The 19,622-nt window shown below is 39.6% G+C and overlaps 1 protein-coding gene across 1 annotated transcript in view; it reads right to left on the reverse strand.

Moving 5' to 3' along the window:
- Positions 1-19,134, reverse strand: part of exoc2 (exocyst complex component 2) — a 42,981-nt gene extending 23,847 nt beyond the window's left edge. Inside the window, exons 1-7 of the mRNA XM_052098699.1 lie at positions 19,057-19,134; positions 5,659-5,792; positions 4,922-5,098; positions 4,621-4,747; positions 3,317-3,430; positions 3,099-3,223; positions 594-674 (exon numbers count right to left, since the gene is read on the reverse strand). Of these exons, the coding sequence (XP_051954659.1) occupies positions 594-674; positions 3,099-3,223; positions 3,317-3,430; positions 4,621-4,747; positions 4,922-5,098; positions 5,659-5,776 (742 nt within the window). The 5' untranslated portion in view covers positions 5,777-5,792; positions 19,057-19,134. The remainder of the gene's footprint in view (positions 1-593; positions 675-3,098; positions 3,224-3,316; positions 3,431-4,620; positions 4,748-4,921; positions 5,099-5,658; positions 5,793-19,056) is intronic.
- Positions 19,135-19,622: the final 488 nt, after the last annotated feature.

Raw genomic sequence — 19,622 nt, forward strand, 5'->3', positions numbered from 1 at the left:
TTCAAATAAATTCAAGATCTATTGGCCTCCTTGTTCTTGGGTGGTCGGAGCTATTCTTGATTCCCTTGGTCAGATTTAATAATAACCAGACCCCTGAGTAATATAAAATCTGACCAACCAGTGTAGGCAGCTTTGGCTCCACAGGCTGTATGATATTGTCCGAGAGAGTCAAAGGCAATGAGTTGCTCTCGTAGGAACACACATGTAAATGTAAAGACAGCGGTGAGGAAAGAGTGGAGGTACTGGCGATGAAAGCTTGTCAGTGTGTGACTGGTTTATTTGAGTGGCCCACAGGAAACGAGCGTGTTTATTGACCTATGCGTAAAATGAGAATTGACACAGAGATATGACTGGGACACGAGTGGTCTACAGCACATGCAGACACACTCACAGAAACACCCAGAGGTCTTCAAATACTGATCGTGTAAAGTGGACGGCGTCTACAGTAGTTGACATACTGACATGAACTGTGAGGTGGTCTATAAAGAATGCATGAATAAATCTGATCCTAAATGTAGAGGTTTTGTGCAATTGACTGTACACATTGCCTTGCAATATGTGATTGTGAGCATGTGTTTGGTTTTATGTCTCACTGTTGAGGACGTTCTCTAGTCGCTGGGTCATAGAACCCTCCACCTTTTCTGTGCCATCTGATTCAAGCTTCTGATGGATAGCTGGACAAAAGTAGAGGAAGAGAGACAAAAGAAAATAAATTACAGTCCAATTAAATGTGTACACACACAGTGTGTTAATGATTGTGTTTTTATGTTTGGATGTGTGTGAAAGGCTTTGTTCACACTAACAACCCAAATCAACCAGAATCAAATCTTAGAAATGTTTTAGTCTGAACAGAAAAAACTCATGATATCAGATTTGTACAAAACCAATCCAAGCCATATTTGTACAAATCTGAATCTTATAAAGTAATCTCAGTGTGAACTTTTTTGTCATTTTGGATGCAACACTTATTCAAAAACACAGGCAATGTTCAGTAAAAAAAAAAAAGTAAAAAATATATAAATACAGTTACACCTTCTCTGTCACATATAATTTCTTATGTGTCTTATGAGTTAAGCACCATGGTGAGATGTGTTTTTTTCCTCTATACCAAAATTTTGACAGTAGAAGACAGTTGACATGCTGCCCCCTATGTCATTATAGCAAACAATGTTGTAGACATATGGATATTAACTACACTGTCTGAACAACCATATACGATTTTATCACATGCAAAATACCAGTGGAGATAGTCAGTGCTAAAGATCGGTTTAAAAAATCTGACTTGCATGGAGTGTAAACAAAAGAGATACAATTTTCTCCTTTGCTGTGGAATGCCATTTAAACTCTAAAATTAACCTTATCCTCAAAAATCTAAATAAAGCTTATTTTCTCTCTCCACATCTGGTTTGCTGAGACTTCTGTACACAATGACGTCAGGGCTAACCTCCGGTCCCCCGGGGCCCGGAATGCTGTGTGGTATGTTTCCTCTGTCCATGCTGTATGTTTTGACTTTTGCTTTGTAAGTTTTGGGAGTCTTCTCTGGGAATTAGTTGAACATCCGTTTGCTGCTCTCTCATTTCCTCTCAGCACAATGACAACCTTCTTACAACCTCATCTAAACATCATTACAACCACGCCTTATTATCCGTCCCCATGCCTGTCAGTCACTCACACAGACAGCGCTAAGAATAGTTCTTCTGTTTGACTCAAGACGAGTGACCCGAAACGGCTCCTACACACACCTACACAAAATAGCATCTCTACTTTCTGGCACTGAACTGTGGTGACACGTTTATCTGGGACACTGAAATTAGAAGTATAAAAATAAACTGAATAAAAGGAAAATCTGCTTTATTTTGTTAAATGGCAGATATAATATTCAGATTGAATGTTGAGCTTTCCCTTTGACCCATAAACACTGACGCATTTTATTAACAATGGATTGACAGGAGACAAAACAGGAAATCAAAACTGGTCCTCTATCAACCTTATTTTTCAGTGCGAGTAGGGCGCTGCCATTTTCCACTTGAATGTGGACCTCTTCCGGAATAAGCCACCTCCAGCTATTTTAGCATTTCAAAAATGCTGCTTTATATTGCAGCCTGGCAAAATATGTCATCATATTATTATTATCATTAATCATTATTGTCATAAACACATTGGTTTGTAGTGCAAATAGTTTGACTGTTTATTGCATTTTGCATTGTTTCATCACTGTTGCACAGGCAAAATGAATGAGAGATCAGGCACTGAACACCTTTTGAACTAAATAAATACATTAAGGCAACATCAGAGGTTTTGCAAATAAATATGAATGGAGGTTTACATGGAGATCTTAAAAAAAATGCATAGACATGCTATTGGTAAAATAAGATGCAGATTTTATTATCGCCTCTTCAATATAACACACAGCAAACAAGTGAATTATCTATTTTTTACTTAAAATGCTAGTGTTAGGAAATTATCTTACATTGGCAAATTATTCTGTTGTACATCCTGAGGTTGTGTAATAGTTTAAAAGCCCATATCACTAAATTCAGGTCTTATTACCCTTCTAGTTATTTCCATTGCAGTCAATGTCAGCAGAATTCTGTCACACTTGCCAGAAACGCAGTTGCTTGCTTGCTTACTTCCATGTTGCAAAATAAGGTAGATACTTTCCTAATAACTTGTGCATCAATTTTCATTGGACGTTATTCTAAAACATTATGTTGACTTTCATTATCTTTTATGAAAATGTAACAACTTTTTCCATTTACAAAACTACTTTCGATTACTGCTTATGTAATCAAGGCCACAAGGGCATAGAAAAAAAAATCTAAATCTAATGCTTCCTGTTTACAAGTTCGGAAGTGATGATTACAACATGATTCAAGTGATTTCAGTCTAAATAAAATAAATATTCTGCTACTTCTCATTTCTTTCTTTTCCCCTTTCCAACAAACAAAAGTACAGGAAACCAAATACTGATGAAAATATCCAGTACCACCCTACATTATTTCCCACTCAGTATTCTGTTTGCCCTCAGTTAAATGCATTGCAACTAGCATATCATGCTGTCTTCAACATTACTTGAGGGTATTAGTGCTTAAATGTACCTGCAAGAGCATCCTGAGCCTCAAAGAAAGTGCTGAGTCCTCCTTTCACGTAGGCCAGACTGCCTTCGTTCTTTTTACTGGCCTGTTTCTTCAGATTCCCCACAGCCAAACGCAGCTGGTCAAAACTACACCAGTAACAAACAACTTAACATGACACACATCTAGAATTTGAATGGATGGATGGATGGATGGATGGATGGATGGATGGATGGACAAACCTGGTTGATGAATGGTTCTCAATGAGATACCAGGTGGCAGAGAAATTCTCGCTGGTGAAGTCTCCACTCATACCAGGGAACATGATCTCTATATCCTTCAGAGCAACGTTTCCCCTGAAGAACAGAAGATATGGTTACACACAGAGGTAAAAATTCCCTTAAACAGTTATTTTTACAGTTAATTTTTACACATAGTATTTCAAAAACCTGTGACATTGTCACAATCCATCCGCAATCAGATTAACCAGGCACTAAATAATGTAAAATTCTATATTTCAATTAAGTCAATGCCATACATTTTAGCCCAAACAAACATGCCCAAACAAGTTTTAACTAGGCACATTATAGATTGTGCCTAATTCCCACAACTCAGTAGTATTTCCTTAACAATGTACATAGGAAATAAACAGCACTATCAGCAGGTAAAATAAATTCTTAGTGAAATGCCCCCAGACTTTACACAGCTGAAATGCAGATATTGCCATGACAAAGACCACAGACCATAGGCCATATGCTCTATGACACTACAGACAATAAAGAACTCCAGACTGAGTATAAACCAGATCATAAGAATAAGAGAAAGAGCATTACATAAGCCATCCCATTCATTGCAAGGTTTAGTTTTTGTGATGTGGTAGAAATTAAACTGATGAGATGCATATGGCTACACTTACACTCCCTCATTTTCTCTCTCTAAATATATAAATATGAATGGGTTAGCAGTGCTGCAGTAGGTCAGGGTAAAGAAGAGTTTCACTTCCTATTCAAGGAAATGGTGTACTAATGACATCACCCAGGTAGAACACACACACACACACACACACACACACACACACACACACACACACACACACACACACACACACACACACACACACACACACACACACACACACACACACAATGGGCTGTTTCTACTTTCTGCTGAACCTCCTTCCTTATAAACAGAGCAGTCCACTTCTATAAACACTGTGCAGTGTTTTGGGGGTAAAATGTGTGTTAGTGTAAGGAAATGCATGTGTTTTGGTCTTTGTGAGTGTGTCAGATGGTAAAGGTGGCGTGCGTGTGTTTCAAGTGAGTAGTTGAGATGAAGGACTGTATTTCTGGAAAGTTGACATGTCCTGCAGTGTGCAAAAAAGGTACAAATGTTGAAAAACCTGAAAATGTAATGAATACCAGTTACAGGACACATTCCCTTATAAATTAATAAACAGTTTAAGCTAAATACATAATATTGACAATGAAAATATGCTTTTTGCTAATTCAAAGGGGGACAACACAAATATGTCTGTGTGTTTCTGTACTTGTCTATGTCGATGCCCAGAGGATTGGCTGGCCTCAGTGAGAGAGGAGAGATTCCTTTGTTCCGATCTGTCCTCATGTCATAGTAATTTAACTCATCAACCCAGACCGCAGACTGATCAAGAATGCCTAAGCACACAAAAACAGACACACTCATTGGTTGAGCGCTTATTCAAATCCATTTGTGTCTTCAAAGAGCATATGCATAAATTTAAAGAGAGTGTTCAATCAATCAAATCCTGATTTTTGTCTGTAAAAAACATTTGAGTATGTATGAGTTTGATGACACTGTGAGCGCCTCACCAATCCTCTCGGGTTTGAGCAGTTTGAAGGAGACTGTGGACGTTCCTCGCCCTCCACTCCTGGTGGTGACAATGATCTCGCCTTTGTCGTCTTTAGCAGGACCCACTCGACACACAATCTTGCTGGCAGACATCCATTCTGCAGTCAACAGGCAATTGTGACCACAGATAGACAGACCTGGCAGAGAGGGACACAGAGATGGACAAAGAGTACAAAGAGTAAGGACAAGTCAGGCAATTGTTCAAATGGTTTATTTTTGCTGGAACTACTGAAACAAAAAAGTTTTCTTAATTAGGTTCACACTGATTCTGATGAAGAGCTCTAGACTCCAAAACGTATTATAAAGTATACTTAAATCATGATTTGAAACATATGAAAACAATTATTATTTCCCTTTATAGGGGATTCACTGACTGAGTAAAGACATACAGCTTAACAAATAACCAAAAAGCTTATCATAATGCTTATCCCTAAACTGTTTTTTCTTGTTTGTGATTTTTCCCATTTTAATATTTTTCCTAATTTCTAAGTTACTCAAGAAGATAGAAGTGTCTGCTAATTAAATAAATGTAATATAAATGCTCTACAAGAGCTCTAGACATACAGAATACACATAACTTATTATGTTTGTTCAAAATGAAGGGAGTACTTCTTTAAGTCTAGGCTTAACGGCACCACACATTGGTATGCACATCTGAATATAATGAATTCACGGGTGTGCTGTGTGCATGTGTTACCAATGAGATCATTGGGTCCAGTGCCCAGGTTCTCTCCACGGATCGTGACTTTGGTCCATGGAGTGCCCTCATTGGGTGAGATGCCAGTCACCAAGGGAGGCAGGTGGGCACGGGACATCGTTCGCAAACGCCACCTAGAAATGACAAAGTTTAACTCTATTAAACCTGTATTGTTTAGGGTTGGTAAGGATCTCATCCCTGCTGAAGACACAAACGTCAAAACATTCAGCACATTCAGTGTACTTAAAAAGCAAGGCAGCAGAAAGAGCTGGAGACATGAACAAATAAATCGTCCCATCTGACTCCCGCTGAGTGAAAGAGATTCTGTTCATGTGTATGTGGACGAGGCTTCACAAGATGTACACTTGTAGTAGAGAGTAAAGGCGTTTTCACACCTGGCTCGTTTGGAGCATTTGTTTCAGAACCTGCCGTGTTTTCTCCCTTGGTTCGGTTCGTTTAGGCATATGTGAACACGGCAATCATGCTCGGATCCATATCAAAACAAGCGGTCCGAGACCTCCTGAACGAGGTTTTTCGGACCGATTGCAAATTAAGTCTGGTGTGGTTTGCTTGTGTTGAGAACGCAAACCGACCCAACGGACCAACATACAAAACAATATCCCAAACCATGAACATAACTGAGGGATGAGTTTTATAATTCCAGAGGTAATTTTAGCACAAATGTTTCTCTCTTTTGGATAATGGCAGAACACGGGTAGGATAGCGTTAGCAACTTTTTGACAATTTTTTTTATGCAGCTTTACACTGCTGTGTATATGTATATGTGTATGTGTGTGTGTGTGTGTGTGTGTGTACATGCAAGAGAGGGAGAAAAAGAGAGAGATCTGTGAGAACAGGCATGTTTCAATGGTTTCAAAAGCAACTAATGATGGATACAAATAGCCATGATGGACTTTACAACTCATATCCATTATCTGAGTGACGGATAATTTGTATTTAGAGCATTTCAAGTATTTAGAGTATGTAACCTCAGTGTATTTTGAACCGAGGTTACATACGTAACTGAGACTTTCCCTTAAGACTCAGTACACTCGACATTGTGTAGCAAAGCATATGGGGAACAGAATCGCATCACACAACCCTACACGACATAACTTCCCAGAGAGGAAACATGATACTGCAGTCTCGTGGGATGGCGACCGACATAAATATGCTGCAGTGAGTTAACTCCATGTTGGCCAGGAGGGGAGCACTCATAACAATATATGAACTATAGTCATATAGTATGAATTAACTCCTTATTAACCCAGTTGGGAAGGGAGTTTATTTATAATTAAAGTGCTTGTGGCTTTATAGCAAATTATAACGGCCTGTAACGGTTGTGTAAATGTTGGGGATTTCATACTTAAAGGGAGGGGCAAATATATATATATATATATATATATATATATATATATATATATATATTTGGCTAATGAATAGCAAATGTTCTAAACAGAGAGGACTTGTGAAGAAAGAGACATTACATCTAGGTTGTAAAACCTAGCAAATTTTGAGAGGACTATCCTACTGCAAAACATATGTCTTGTAAGAACACACCTTTTGTCCATGCCCATGAGGAGGCCGTGCCTTTTGTTGAGTGTGCTTTAACACCAATTGTGCAAGGCTCTCACTGACAATCCAGTGAGAGCCTTTGCTTGGAGACAGACACTCCTTTTGTGCGTCCTCCATAGCATATAAAGAGCTGATCAGACAGTCTGAACTGGCAAGTATGCGCAACGTATGCATGTAGTGCCCACACAGGGCATAACAAATGCAATGATTATTCCTCATCTGAATTAAATGGAGGGAAGAAGGCCTGAGGTGAACAACCTTCGTTTTGAAGGGTGTGGGGTTAGGATCTTAGGCACATAGCCTTTCCTGGGTTTGACAGTGGCCCTTGAAAGACCGGGGCCAAACTCCAGACATGAACTGTCAACTGATAGTGCATGCAGATCACCTACCCTTTTTACTGAGGCCAGAGCCAGCAGTATTACTGTCTTAATGGAGAGCATGCACAAATCAACAGAATCCAAAGGCTTGAAGAGGGGTTTAGGACTATAGCCAGCCGAGGTGGGTTTAATTGTCTTGCTCACTTCAGGAACTTTATGATTAAATTATGCTTGCCTATAAAGGTGCCGGCTTCATGTGCATGATACGCAGAAATATTTCCCACATACACTTTGAGCATTGACAGGGTGAGTCCTGCATCTAAATTGATCTTGAAGAAATATTAGAATTTCATATATGGGGCAAATTACTGGGTCTTTCCCATGTAAGAGACACCAATCAGTGAACACCTTCCTTTTTAGCAGGTAGAGCCGTCTCGTGGATGGTGCTCTGGCCTGTAAAATGGTGTTCATGACTGAACGCATCAGTTCTGGCACGTCTAGTGCACCCTGTTCAGGTGCCACACATGCAGGTTCCACAGCTGGGGCTTCGACAGGACAGTGGGCATTCTCCACTGAGGCAAAAAGATTGATTTCTGCTTTGCCGGATATTTCCCAAAGTTTACAGTTTTAGGATGAAGTTTCCATTCACCCGGTATCAACCCTTAGCATGACAGTAGGTCCATGCCATAATTCAGGTGGCCTGGGGCATATGTCACTCTCAGGGAGAGGAGATGATGCTCGCTCCATAGGAGGCTGCAACACGTCAGTCTCAACAGTGGCAGTGAATGAATTCCGATGCTACTGCCATAAATTCCAATGCTTTCTGAAACAGCTTCAGTGGAAGTTTTCTCCCCGGTTTGATCTGAGACAGACACTGTAGAATGGCCTGATCGCACTCGCTCATGAGGTGCATGTGCCCGCGGAGTCGAGGCGGACTCCCAAAAAGGAGATTTGTTGGCTGGAGTACAGCATGTTCGGAAAAGAGCACCCATATTATCCAAATGAACCGAATTTTGACGTAATTCGACCCTGGATGCACACCAAAAGTGCTAGTGTAAAAGCATGCATAGTGACCAATAAGGGGACAGCTTGCTCACGTGACTTTTTTTACATTATGTTCCGTTTTGAAATGTTGCCTTGTGAAAATGAACCGAAGAAAATGCAACATTGTAACAATTTAGTCCCAGTTTCGGAACAAAGCAAATGGCCTACAGTTCTGAAAATGGTGACAGATATTCCATTATATACTATAACTAACAGAATTCAGTAAGCATGGCATTATTCCCCATGGCTATTGCACTTTCACAAATGCTTTCTCACAAACACCCACATGGAGCAAAAGACTGACAGCTCTTGTGCAGTTGCGTGCAAGACCCATGGCTGTCTCTGTGTGGTCTGGTTGGGTGTGCTTGTGTGTCTGTGTGGTCTCTGGCACAAGCCAAAGAGTAAAAAAGAGCACCGAGAGATAAAGAGAGACTGATTGATGGTTGAGTTATACAGCAGCCCCTGTGCAGAAGACTTATTCCCTCTCTAATAATAATATAGGATGTCCAACATTATACACTCACTTCAGTGTTTTTATGGTCAAGCTAATAAAAATGTGAAGCAGGGCTACATAATTAATCAAATAAAAATTGTGAAACAGTTTTGTGTGATTAATAAACTGGAGAAATATTTTGTATTTTTCTTTATTTATTTGGTTTGGTAAAAATATTGATCTCCAATGAATCTTCATTTGAACAATCCTGATATTGATTTTTAAAATCCCATGATCGATCTTGTACTTTAAAGTCTTCTTCTGTTTTGGTGGTGTCAATGTTTATATCTGTTAAATAAAAACTGTACATATCAATATAAAATATAAATTAAATAAATATCAATAAAACATTTTTGCTAATATTTTCATAATATATTAAGTTGTAAGGTTTCCTGTATAATTTATACAGCATTAGTTGAAAGATAATTTTTATTATGTGTAAGCAAAATGGATAATTTTACAAAAATATTTCCCAATTAAATCAGAATAGTATCCAATCGGGAAATCTGTATTGATACCTAGTTCAATTATTTATTGTTTTTAGTCAAAGAGTTCATAGAGAAAAAGATTGGCTACGTATGGATATAAATACATACATTTAACATTCAAAACAGAATGAATTAATAACCTAATTAACTAATACAACAAAACTAAATAAACAAGTGCAAAGCATTGCCGAGTGCAACGTTGTACCTGAAGCTTCACGTGGAAGCCCCTTGAATAGGGGTGTGAATTTTTGTGTTTGAAAGCGAATTGATTTGGTTCACGAATCACAGGTTTTCGATTCGATTCGATTCAAAAAAGATTTTTGCAAATTCGAAAAGATTCAATCTGATTCGATTCACAATTAAATTTGATAAATTATTCAATTCTGCATTTTATAAAAAAATACATTTATAGTATTTTTATACTCCCCTTTTTCTCCCCAATTAGGAATGTCCAATTCCCAATGCGCTCTAGGTCCTTGTGGTGGCGTTGTGACTCGCCTCAATCTGGGTGGCGGAGGACGAATTTCAGTTTCCTCTGCATCTTAGACCGTCAATCTGTGCATTTTATCAAGTAACTTGTTGACCATTACTTTGGATACCTGGCTGGAGACACTCAACACACCCTGGATTCGAACTCGTGACTCCAGGGGTGGTAGTCAGCATGTTTACTTGCTGAGTTACCAGACCCCCCATTTATAGTATTCTTTAAATACTTCCGCTAAAGTGCCTTAAGCAAGAAAAAGAAATGCAAACTACTTAAGATTGCTTATTCCACCAAATGTACCTTGAAAGAAAACTAGGGCTGTTAATTGATTACAATTTTTTATGAAATTAATTACACGGTTTCCCAATTAATTAATCGAATTAATTGCATACGTTTGGTAGTAAAATAATTCAATGTATAATGATGAAATAATTATAAATAGCTACTTATATATATATATATATATATAAAATATATATTATAAAAAAATATTCAGATAAATAAAATGCAGTACATTATTGTGGCAGATAAGTAAATCATTGATAAGACAATACAAAAAGCGGCTTTAGAATCCAATGTATTATTTATTTGCATATTATTGAACATAAGCCAATCATTGGCACACAGTTCACAGTAATCTATTTTGCAAGTGAATTTGTCAATCAGTCAGAGATTTATTATGAGGGCTTGTCTAAGGATCCGTCAATGTACACCTGTGTAACACAGTTAAAGGATGGGCAAGGAGGAGGCGAGAACCGGCTTGTCAACATAAATGATAATTTAATGAAAACTGAACTCAAACCAAAAGCACAAGCACAAACATAAACACACGACGGACATGCCCGTAATTCTCTCTCTCTCGAACCATCGTCACCGGCCGCCTTTATCCCTCACGCGCCTCATCAGGCCGATTGGACGCACGATATTCCGACCCGGCCCCGCCCCCCTCCGCTCCACACTCCTCCCGGCGTTATCTCAGGCCGGGGTGCCACCGGCATGACGCAAGATACACCCCCCCCCCCCCACCCCATCCCTGGGGCGGGGTGTATCTTGCGTCATTCCCGCCATCCTTGCCCTGGGAGGAGACAGGAGGGGAAGACAACAACAACAACAACAAAATAGGCGAGGGAAAAGGCCAACACGGTGCGAAAGAGAGAGAGAGGAGAGAGAGAAAAAGCTCACTCACCGGTTCTCTGATGTACCGTCGCATGGTCCTCGAACACTCCTCCACACTCAGGCGGACGACAGTCGCTCCAACCCCAGGCGAACCGGAGTCAAACCTTAGACCCCTAGTGGGCAGAACGCCCCTCCGCTTTTCTGGCAGCAAATGGGGACACTCCTCCGCCCCTGGCAGCGGCCCTACCGCTCCGGGCAGTCGGAGAGTTTCTTCCCTCCTCCCCTCGCGGACGGCGGTCTACCTCGACCCCTCCGCGTCTCTGGGGACGGCAGGGCACTCCTCCACCCCGGCAGCGGCTCCCTCGCTTCAGGCGATCGGGGTATCCAGTCCCCACTTGCCCCGCGGACGGCGGCCGTTCCCCGCATCCGGGCGGTCGGGCTACTCCGTCACCCGGCAGATGGCAGCGGCGCTCCCCTGGGTGGACGGTAGTGTCGAGGACTCTGCAACGGTCATCCCTCCTCCTTCCCGGGTTTTGGCACCAATGTAACACAGTTAAAGGATGGGCAAGGAAGAGGCGAGAACCGGCTTGTCAACATAAATCATAATTTAATGAAACTCAAAACCAAAAGCACAAACATAAACACACACATGACGGACATGCCCGTAATTCTCTCTCTCCCGTCTGGAGGTTCTGTGCCCGTTTTATGCCGCTCTCCCCATGCTCACTGAAATTAGAGACAGGTGTTAAACATAATTTAGCGTATACCGCTTTCTCCCTCGGACGGGCGCTTGACCACGCCCACGCTGCCACAACCTGCCTCAGACAGATGCTTTTGGAGCATCTCACTTTGGTTACATCACGTCATAAACATAAAATGTTTAGGTCGTTGAGTCAAGTTAAATATAGTTTATTACTTAGAAGAACACGTCTTGAAATCCCTTAGTAGATTAGCGCTCCATCTAGGTGTATAGGGTTGTTTTGTTCTCTTTATAAGTTGCATGTTGCCTATACAATAAGTTTCGCTTACTGCCCACTGGAGAAAACAGGTGGTATTTCAAGTTTCTCAGGGATCCTGCTAATTACGGCCCCGGGACATGATTAATTACGTACATTTTTTAACACGTTATTTTTATATTAAATGAATTGTACTTAACGCGTTAAATCGACAGCCCTAAAGAAAATACATTAAATACATGCACTGTATATAAAGGCTACTTGAATGCAATAATAGTACAAGAGTACAATAAGCCAATAAAATATTTCAAAGATAAACATAGCTAGAATAATATTCAATATTTCACAATAAAAAGACTCTTATTAATTTGCATTACTTTTCCAGGCCTTGAAATCCCAATTTTAAAATTCCCTGATATTTCCTGGTTTTCAATGACCATGGGGACCCTGACTCTGTAAAGTAATCCAAATATTACAACATTAAATTAACATCATCTGACTACATTCAGTTTCAAAGAAAAGAAAAAGCAATCCTTTAGATTACTTCAATTTAAATGTTTTCAGCACACCAAGTCCCCAACTAAACATACCAGTAAAATGGCATGATCTTTATCTTATTATAAAATAACGGGTTAATAAGTTTCCTCACAAATAAATCACTTTAATTCAGTAGTGACCCAGCATCAGAAATGAACTTTTACATTTATGGTCAATATTTGCCCCCTGATTTTCAGGGGCATATTTTTTATATTGATCCTTAAATCCTATGATCGAATCAAGCACATGTTCATGCTACTAAATTTTGCCCTACTGGGCTGCCAAAGCTGGCGTCCGGCACATGAGATGGTTTTTTAACACAATTGCATGCTGCAGTTCAAGCCTGGTTTTCACGTGTGTCATGAGACATCACAGAAGCTTGCACAAGTGATGCTCTCTGCTCTATTCTAGTGTAATACTGGAGTGAGTGCTGCAACCGGGCTTCCTTCCAGAGATGTGATTCCAGAGATGTGAGATGCAAACTTCAAAACTTAAGACCCAATTCTGAAAATTAGAGATGCACCGATCGACCGGCCAGGGACCGGAATTAGCCGATTTTCCGCATGCTCGGCCCGGACCGGTAACCGTCCGGTGACTGAGCCTCACGTCTTACCGATTCCAAGCCGGTCCGTTTTGTTGCAGGGAATAACGTCACAGCCGCATGTAAACATGTCATTGCCGTGGAAGATCTTCACTGTGAGTGAAGAATATAAAAAGTTTGAAATGTGTAAATGTGTAAGGCCAAATTAAACCGTGGGGAACCACCACAATAACTTTCGGATCAACAAACCTAATTAGACATTTATAACACAATCACCCAGCTGAAAATGCCCATTTTAAAAAAGAAGCTAAAAAGTGAAAGCGGCTAAAGCTAGCCAGAGCTCAGAGCCAGTCACAAGTCAGCAGCCTCTCCTATCATCCCTTGGTATGAGCAGCGAAAATACCAAAGCAATTACGAGGAAAATTATGGAATTCATGGCCCTGGATGACCAGCTGTTCTCCATAGTTGAGGACAGAGGGATCAGAAATCTGATAAATTTCCTCGATACAGAGTATGAGGTACTTTCCGACGTCGCGTTGCCCGAGTTGTTTAATCTCGTGTCATGTAGCACACGCAGCCTGTTATCTGTCAACATTTGGGTACACAAATCCGGGAGAGGGGAAGGGGGGTGCTGGATGGCAGAGGGAGGCTAAATACATACAAATTGTGCCGTTGTGATTTAACGTAATTTTTCCCACCGTGTCCGATATTAAAAATCAGTGCGACACACATTGCAAAAGGCATGGGTATTGTCGTTATGGCTTCGGGATATGAAATTCAATTCTTCCATCCAGCTGTTGTTAAATGTACATGTATATTTTGTTTTTTTCACCGGAGCACCAGCTGAGTCTTCTCATCCCATCTACCAGTGATGCTTGATTTAACATCCCGCGTCTACAGTCTGCGCAGATATCAACAGCGCAAATGGGTTGTAGGTTGCCATATTGTGGTCATAAATGATTTGTAATGTGTATGATGTGTCGATTGTGTGAGTAGGATGCGTTTCATTCAAGATCTGGCAACTGGACCACCTTGGAATAATATATTGACGTGATTATTCATATAACGTGGTTTGGGCCATACAAATTACGGGAGTTTTTTCGGGAGAAATAACAAAACGGGACACTCCCGGGAAAAACGGGAGCGTTGACAGGTATGCAAGCCGTTCCCGAAGCAGTGCTCAGTTTTACAACTGATATTTGTACATCTAACGTAGCCTAAGTTGAGCGTATTGGACACTTCAGTTTTTCAGATCTTTGGAATTGTTTCGTTAGACGAGTAATAAAGAGAAAAAGGTCCATTTATAAAAATAGTGGAAAATGACATCTGTTATATAAAGCAACTCATTTGCAGTTAATTGTTACCTCTTTCTAGTCACAGAGCACTTTATTTTGAGAGTTGTTTAAGTGAGAGAAGATCCTGTAACTTAGTGCAGTTTGGGGGAAATTGTAATGTTTAATAATTTATTTTATTATGAAAATAAAATTTAGCAAAGGTAGATTTTGTTTGTATATGTGGTCAATTATAGTTCTTAGAAAGAAAATCGGAATCGGAAAAAAACGGTATCGGCAGGTCACACTTGCAAAAAATCGAAATCGACCAAGAAAATTGCAATCGGTGCATCTCTACTGAAAATGTATAGTTTAAAGCACTATCGAGGAAGCCAAACCTTTCAAACAGCTGGACAGACTAGACATTCTCTACAGCATTGAGGAAAAAAAGACAAAAAACGCCAAAAGAAAGGTTTTTAAATAACACATCATCACCCTTGCTTACACTGATCAAGATTTTACAGTAGTAACAGTAACTGTGGTATTTTGACAGAAATGCTCTAGTTTTAAATAATTAATTATACATTTTTTTACAACTGTAGCAAGTGTTAAAAAGACTATTTACATTGACCTAATTACAGTAATGATTACTTAGCCTAAATCAGTAAGAAAAATGGAGTGGGAAACAAACATTTCAACTAGCACAAGCCCAACTCAGTAAAGTGCTCTTGTGGGTACAGTCTGAATATAATAACTCCTATAGACATAAGGTGTTCATTACATTTAGTGTGAACTCACATAGCTTCTTAAAGTGAAATTTCAGTGTCCAGTTCAAACGGTTCAAGATGCTAAGATTATGCAAATAGTACAAATTATGCATTTAAACAATAAGCATGTAACATATACACTCACCTAAAGGATTATTAGGAACACCTGTTCAATTTCTCATGAATGCAATTATCTAATCAACCAATCACATGGCAGTTGCTTCAATGCATTTAGGGGAGTGGTCCTGGTCAAGACAATCTCCTGAACTCCAAACTGAATGTCAGAATGTGAAAGAAAGGTGATTTAAGCAATTTTGAGCGTGGCATGGTTGTTGGTGCCAGACGGGCCGGTCTGAGTATTTCACAATCTGCTCAGTTACTGGGATTTTCACACACAACCATTTCTAGGGTTTACAAAGAATGGTGTGAAAAGGGAAAAACATCCAGTATGCAGCAGTCCTGTGGGCGAAAATGCCTTGTTGATGCTAGAGGTCAGAGGAGAATGGGCCAACTGATTCAAGCTGATAGAAGAGCAACTTTGCCTGAAATAACCACTCGTTACAACCGAGGTATGCAGCAAAGCATTTGTGAAACCACAACACGCACAACCTTGAGGCGGATGGGCTACAACAACAGAAGACCCCACCGGGTACCACTCATCTCCACTACAAATAGGAAAAAGAGGCTACAATTTGCAAGAGCTCACTAACACTGGACAGTTGAAGACTGGAAATATGTTGCCTGGTCTGATGAGTCTCGATTTCTGTGGAGACATTCAGATGGTAGAGTCAGAATTTAGCGTAAACAGAATGACAACATGGATCCATCATGCCTTGTTACCACTGTGCAGGCTGGTGGTGGTGGTGTAATGGTGTGGGGGATGTTTTCTTGGCACACTTTAGGCCCCTTAGTGCCAATTGGGCATCGTTTAAATGCCACGGCCTACCCGAGCATTGTTTCTGACCATGTCCATCCCTTTATGGCCACCATGTACCCATCCTCTGATGGCTACTTCCAGCAGGATAATGCACCATGTCACAAAGCTTGAATCATTTCAAATTGGTTTCTTGAACATGACAGTGAGTTCACTGTACTAAAATGGCCCCCACAGTCACCAGATCTCAACCCAATAGAGCATCTTTGGGATGTGGTGGAACGGGAGCTTCGTGCCCTGGATGTGCATCCCACAGATCTCCATCAACAGCAAGATGCTATCCTATCAATATGGGCCAACATTTCTAAAGAATGCTTTCAGCACCTTGTTGAATCAATGCCACGTAGAATTAAGGCAGTTCTGAAGGCGAAAGGGGGTCAAACACAGTATTAGTATGGTGTTCCTAATAATCCTTTAGGTGAGTGTATGTATATATATATATATATGTATATATATATATATATATATATATATATATATATATATATATATATATATACTATTTATCATATTTATTGATGGAATTTTTACATTTTTAAATTGTTAAATGTGACCAATGATGAAAAACTATATTATTTCAGAATGAAACCAAGTTAGAAGGTCCACTGTATAATAACTGAGAACTGCAAACTGCAAAATGGACATTGTAATTAAAATATACCAATAGCATATTGAATCAAAAGCTTGTAAATTGGAATCAAATCTGGAAATCTGTATCAATACCCAGGCCTAATTAAAACAGTCCTTAACTACTAACAAAACATCTTACAGTTCCAGCAACATCTAATGGAATTCAAACACTAAAAGTCAAAGACACACACTTCTGTGTGCCAACATTTGGGAGTGATTGACTGAGATGATTGACTCCTGTGAGTCTCAAAAAAAAAAAAGCTTGTCTCAGACTAATTATATCCAACCACCTTACTATCAACACCCAGTCCCGTACATAAACATAGTGATCCCCCCCACACCTAAAGCACACACTCACTCAGCAGTTTTTTTCTCCCCCTTTCTCCCCAATTCCCAATGCGCTCTAAATCCTTGTGGGCGCCTCAATCCGGGTGGCAGAGTACAAATCTCAATTGCCTCCGCTTCTGAGATAGTGATGGGTCGCTCGCGAACGAGTCGGCTCTAAGAGCCGGCTCTTTAGGTGAACGTTGGGAGCCGGCTGGCATATCAGAAGCGCCAAATCTATTTATAAAAATGAAGATATGAATTGTATTCGTTTTGAATTGTTACATTTATATGCACTTTGTTTACATACATTAAAAAAGTTATACTTTAAATACACGCATTTATTTAAATTTGTGGGATGCTGCAGTTTTGCAAATTGGCATTTATTTTTCTTTGATATGGTGCAATATTATATTATGCTGTTCAGATTGTATTCATTTTGAATGGTTAGATTTATATGCACTTTGTTTATGTAAAATAAAAGGTTATACTTTAAAAGCAAATGTTTAATAGCATTCTTTTTCATTACAAACCAATGCATTTTTAAATACATTGTGGTTAGGGAAGAGTATGATTTCATTTAATAATTTCATTAGAATTGTTTTAAAACCAATTATAGTCAAACTATCGCAAACTGTTTGACATACAAAATACAAAACATATTTTTTAAAGAGCTGTTTGGGAGCCAAAAGAGTGAAGAGCTAGAATGCCCATCTCTAGTCTGAGACCGTCAATCCGCACATCTTATCACGTGTCTTGTTGAGCGTGTTACCGCAGAGACATAGCGCGTGCGGAGGCCCACGCTATTCTCCGCAGCATCCACGCATAACTCACCACGTGCCCCACCAAGAGCAAGAACCACATTATAGCGACCACGAGAAGGTTAACCCAATATGACTCTACCCTCCCTAGCAACTGGGCCAATTGGTTGCTTAGGAGACCTGCCTGGAGTCACTCAGCACACACTGGATTCAAACTCAGGACTCCAGGAGTGGTAGTCAGCAGTCAGGGAACTTCACAGGCCCCCCTGAACTAACTATTCTTACATTTTAAACAGAATATAAATCATTCACCTCAAACGTCTGCATGTTTACAAAACAGATCAAACAGACTAGCTGTGTTTTAATGCGCAAAGATTGTCACAAAAGAGTTGTTGAATAAAATTCAGAGATGGGATATCCATTAGCTTTTCAATTATTTATACACTATACACTAATCCTGATCTGGGTCAAATCAGAATAGGTTTATGAACAGGCTGTACATTTACACCTTACATTCACACAAACCTGTAAAGGCTGATCATTAAAACTATTTATTTGAGTGACAGCTGACTACCAGAACAAAAAACAACTAATCGATTTCAACTCTTCATCAAGGGCCTTGTGTTGCACTTTAATGTTAAAGCTAGATTTATCAATGACAGTCATAAACAATAATATAAAAGGAAAAACAGAACATGTCTGAATGCTCATTCTGCTTTAAAAAATAAAAAACACGATGTTAGATATGTTACATGCATCACCAAAACAACTGATCAAACATAAATCGAGACACTTGGCTCCAGTAATGTTAAATTTGATATTATATCCCCATCTCTAAAACACGAGAATAGACTGGCAAACGGTTTATTATATTTTGAGATTGATGTGTGTTGCACAGATGCAGCTTGCGTTTTCACAAATAAATAAATACTAACTTCCTTTACATACACTGCATTACACATTATGTAAAAGTTGTTCACTGAATGTGAAAAATAACGGCTCTGACTGGAGCCATTAGCTGACTAGCTCACGCTCAAAACAAACCGCTGCATACACAAGCACGACGAAATCGTTAAGATAATAATTTTTATACAATTTTCATAATAACAATGAAAATAACGAGAAACATCTGTCAGGTAAAACATACAGTAAACACTCACAGAATAAAAAGCAGTGCAGAAAAAAACTCTTCTGTCCTCAAAAAGACACTTCCTTTTTCGACGCTGCTGTGCCGCCCACACTCTGAGTCATGTGACAGAAAAACATGCATATGTATTAGCTTCACATACTCTTTTGAGACATGAAGAAAAGATGCTCTCTCTCACAACTTTAAATTGTCAGAAAGTATGATGTACACTGATCAGCCTGGCAGGTGAAGTGAATAATATTTATGATCTAATATTTATTTATTACAATGGCACCTGTCAAGGGGTGGAATATATCAGGCAGCAAGTGAGCATTCAGTTTTTGAATTTCATGTGTTGGAAGCAGGAAAAATGGGCAAGCGTAAAGACTTTGACAAGGGCAAAATTTTGATGGCTAGACGACTGGGTCAGTGCATCTCCAAAACAGCAGGTCTTGTTGTAGGGTTGCTCCAAAACCAAAATGTTGGCTTCGGTATGATACCAGCCCTGGTACCTCGGTAGCAATACTAACCAATTTTTTATGAAATTACACAGAAAAATATTGACAAAAAGAACTGCATAAAGTCTTATAGATAAAAATG

This window comes from Xyrauchen texanus, chromosome 30 (genome assembly GCF_025860055.1).
Source record: "Xyrauchen texanus isolate HMW12.3.18 chromosome 30, RBS_HiC_50CHRs, whole genome shotgun sequence".
Classification (NCBI taxonomy): Eukaryota; Metazoa; Chordata; class Actinopteri; order Cypriniformes; family Catostomidae; genus Xyrauchen; species Xyrauchen texanus.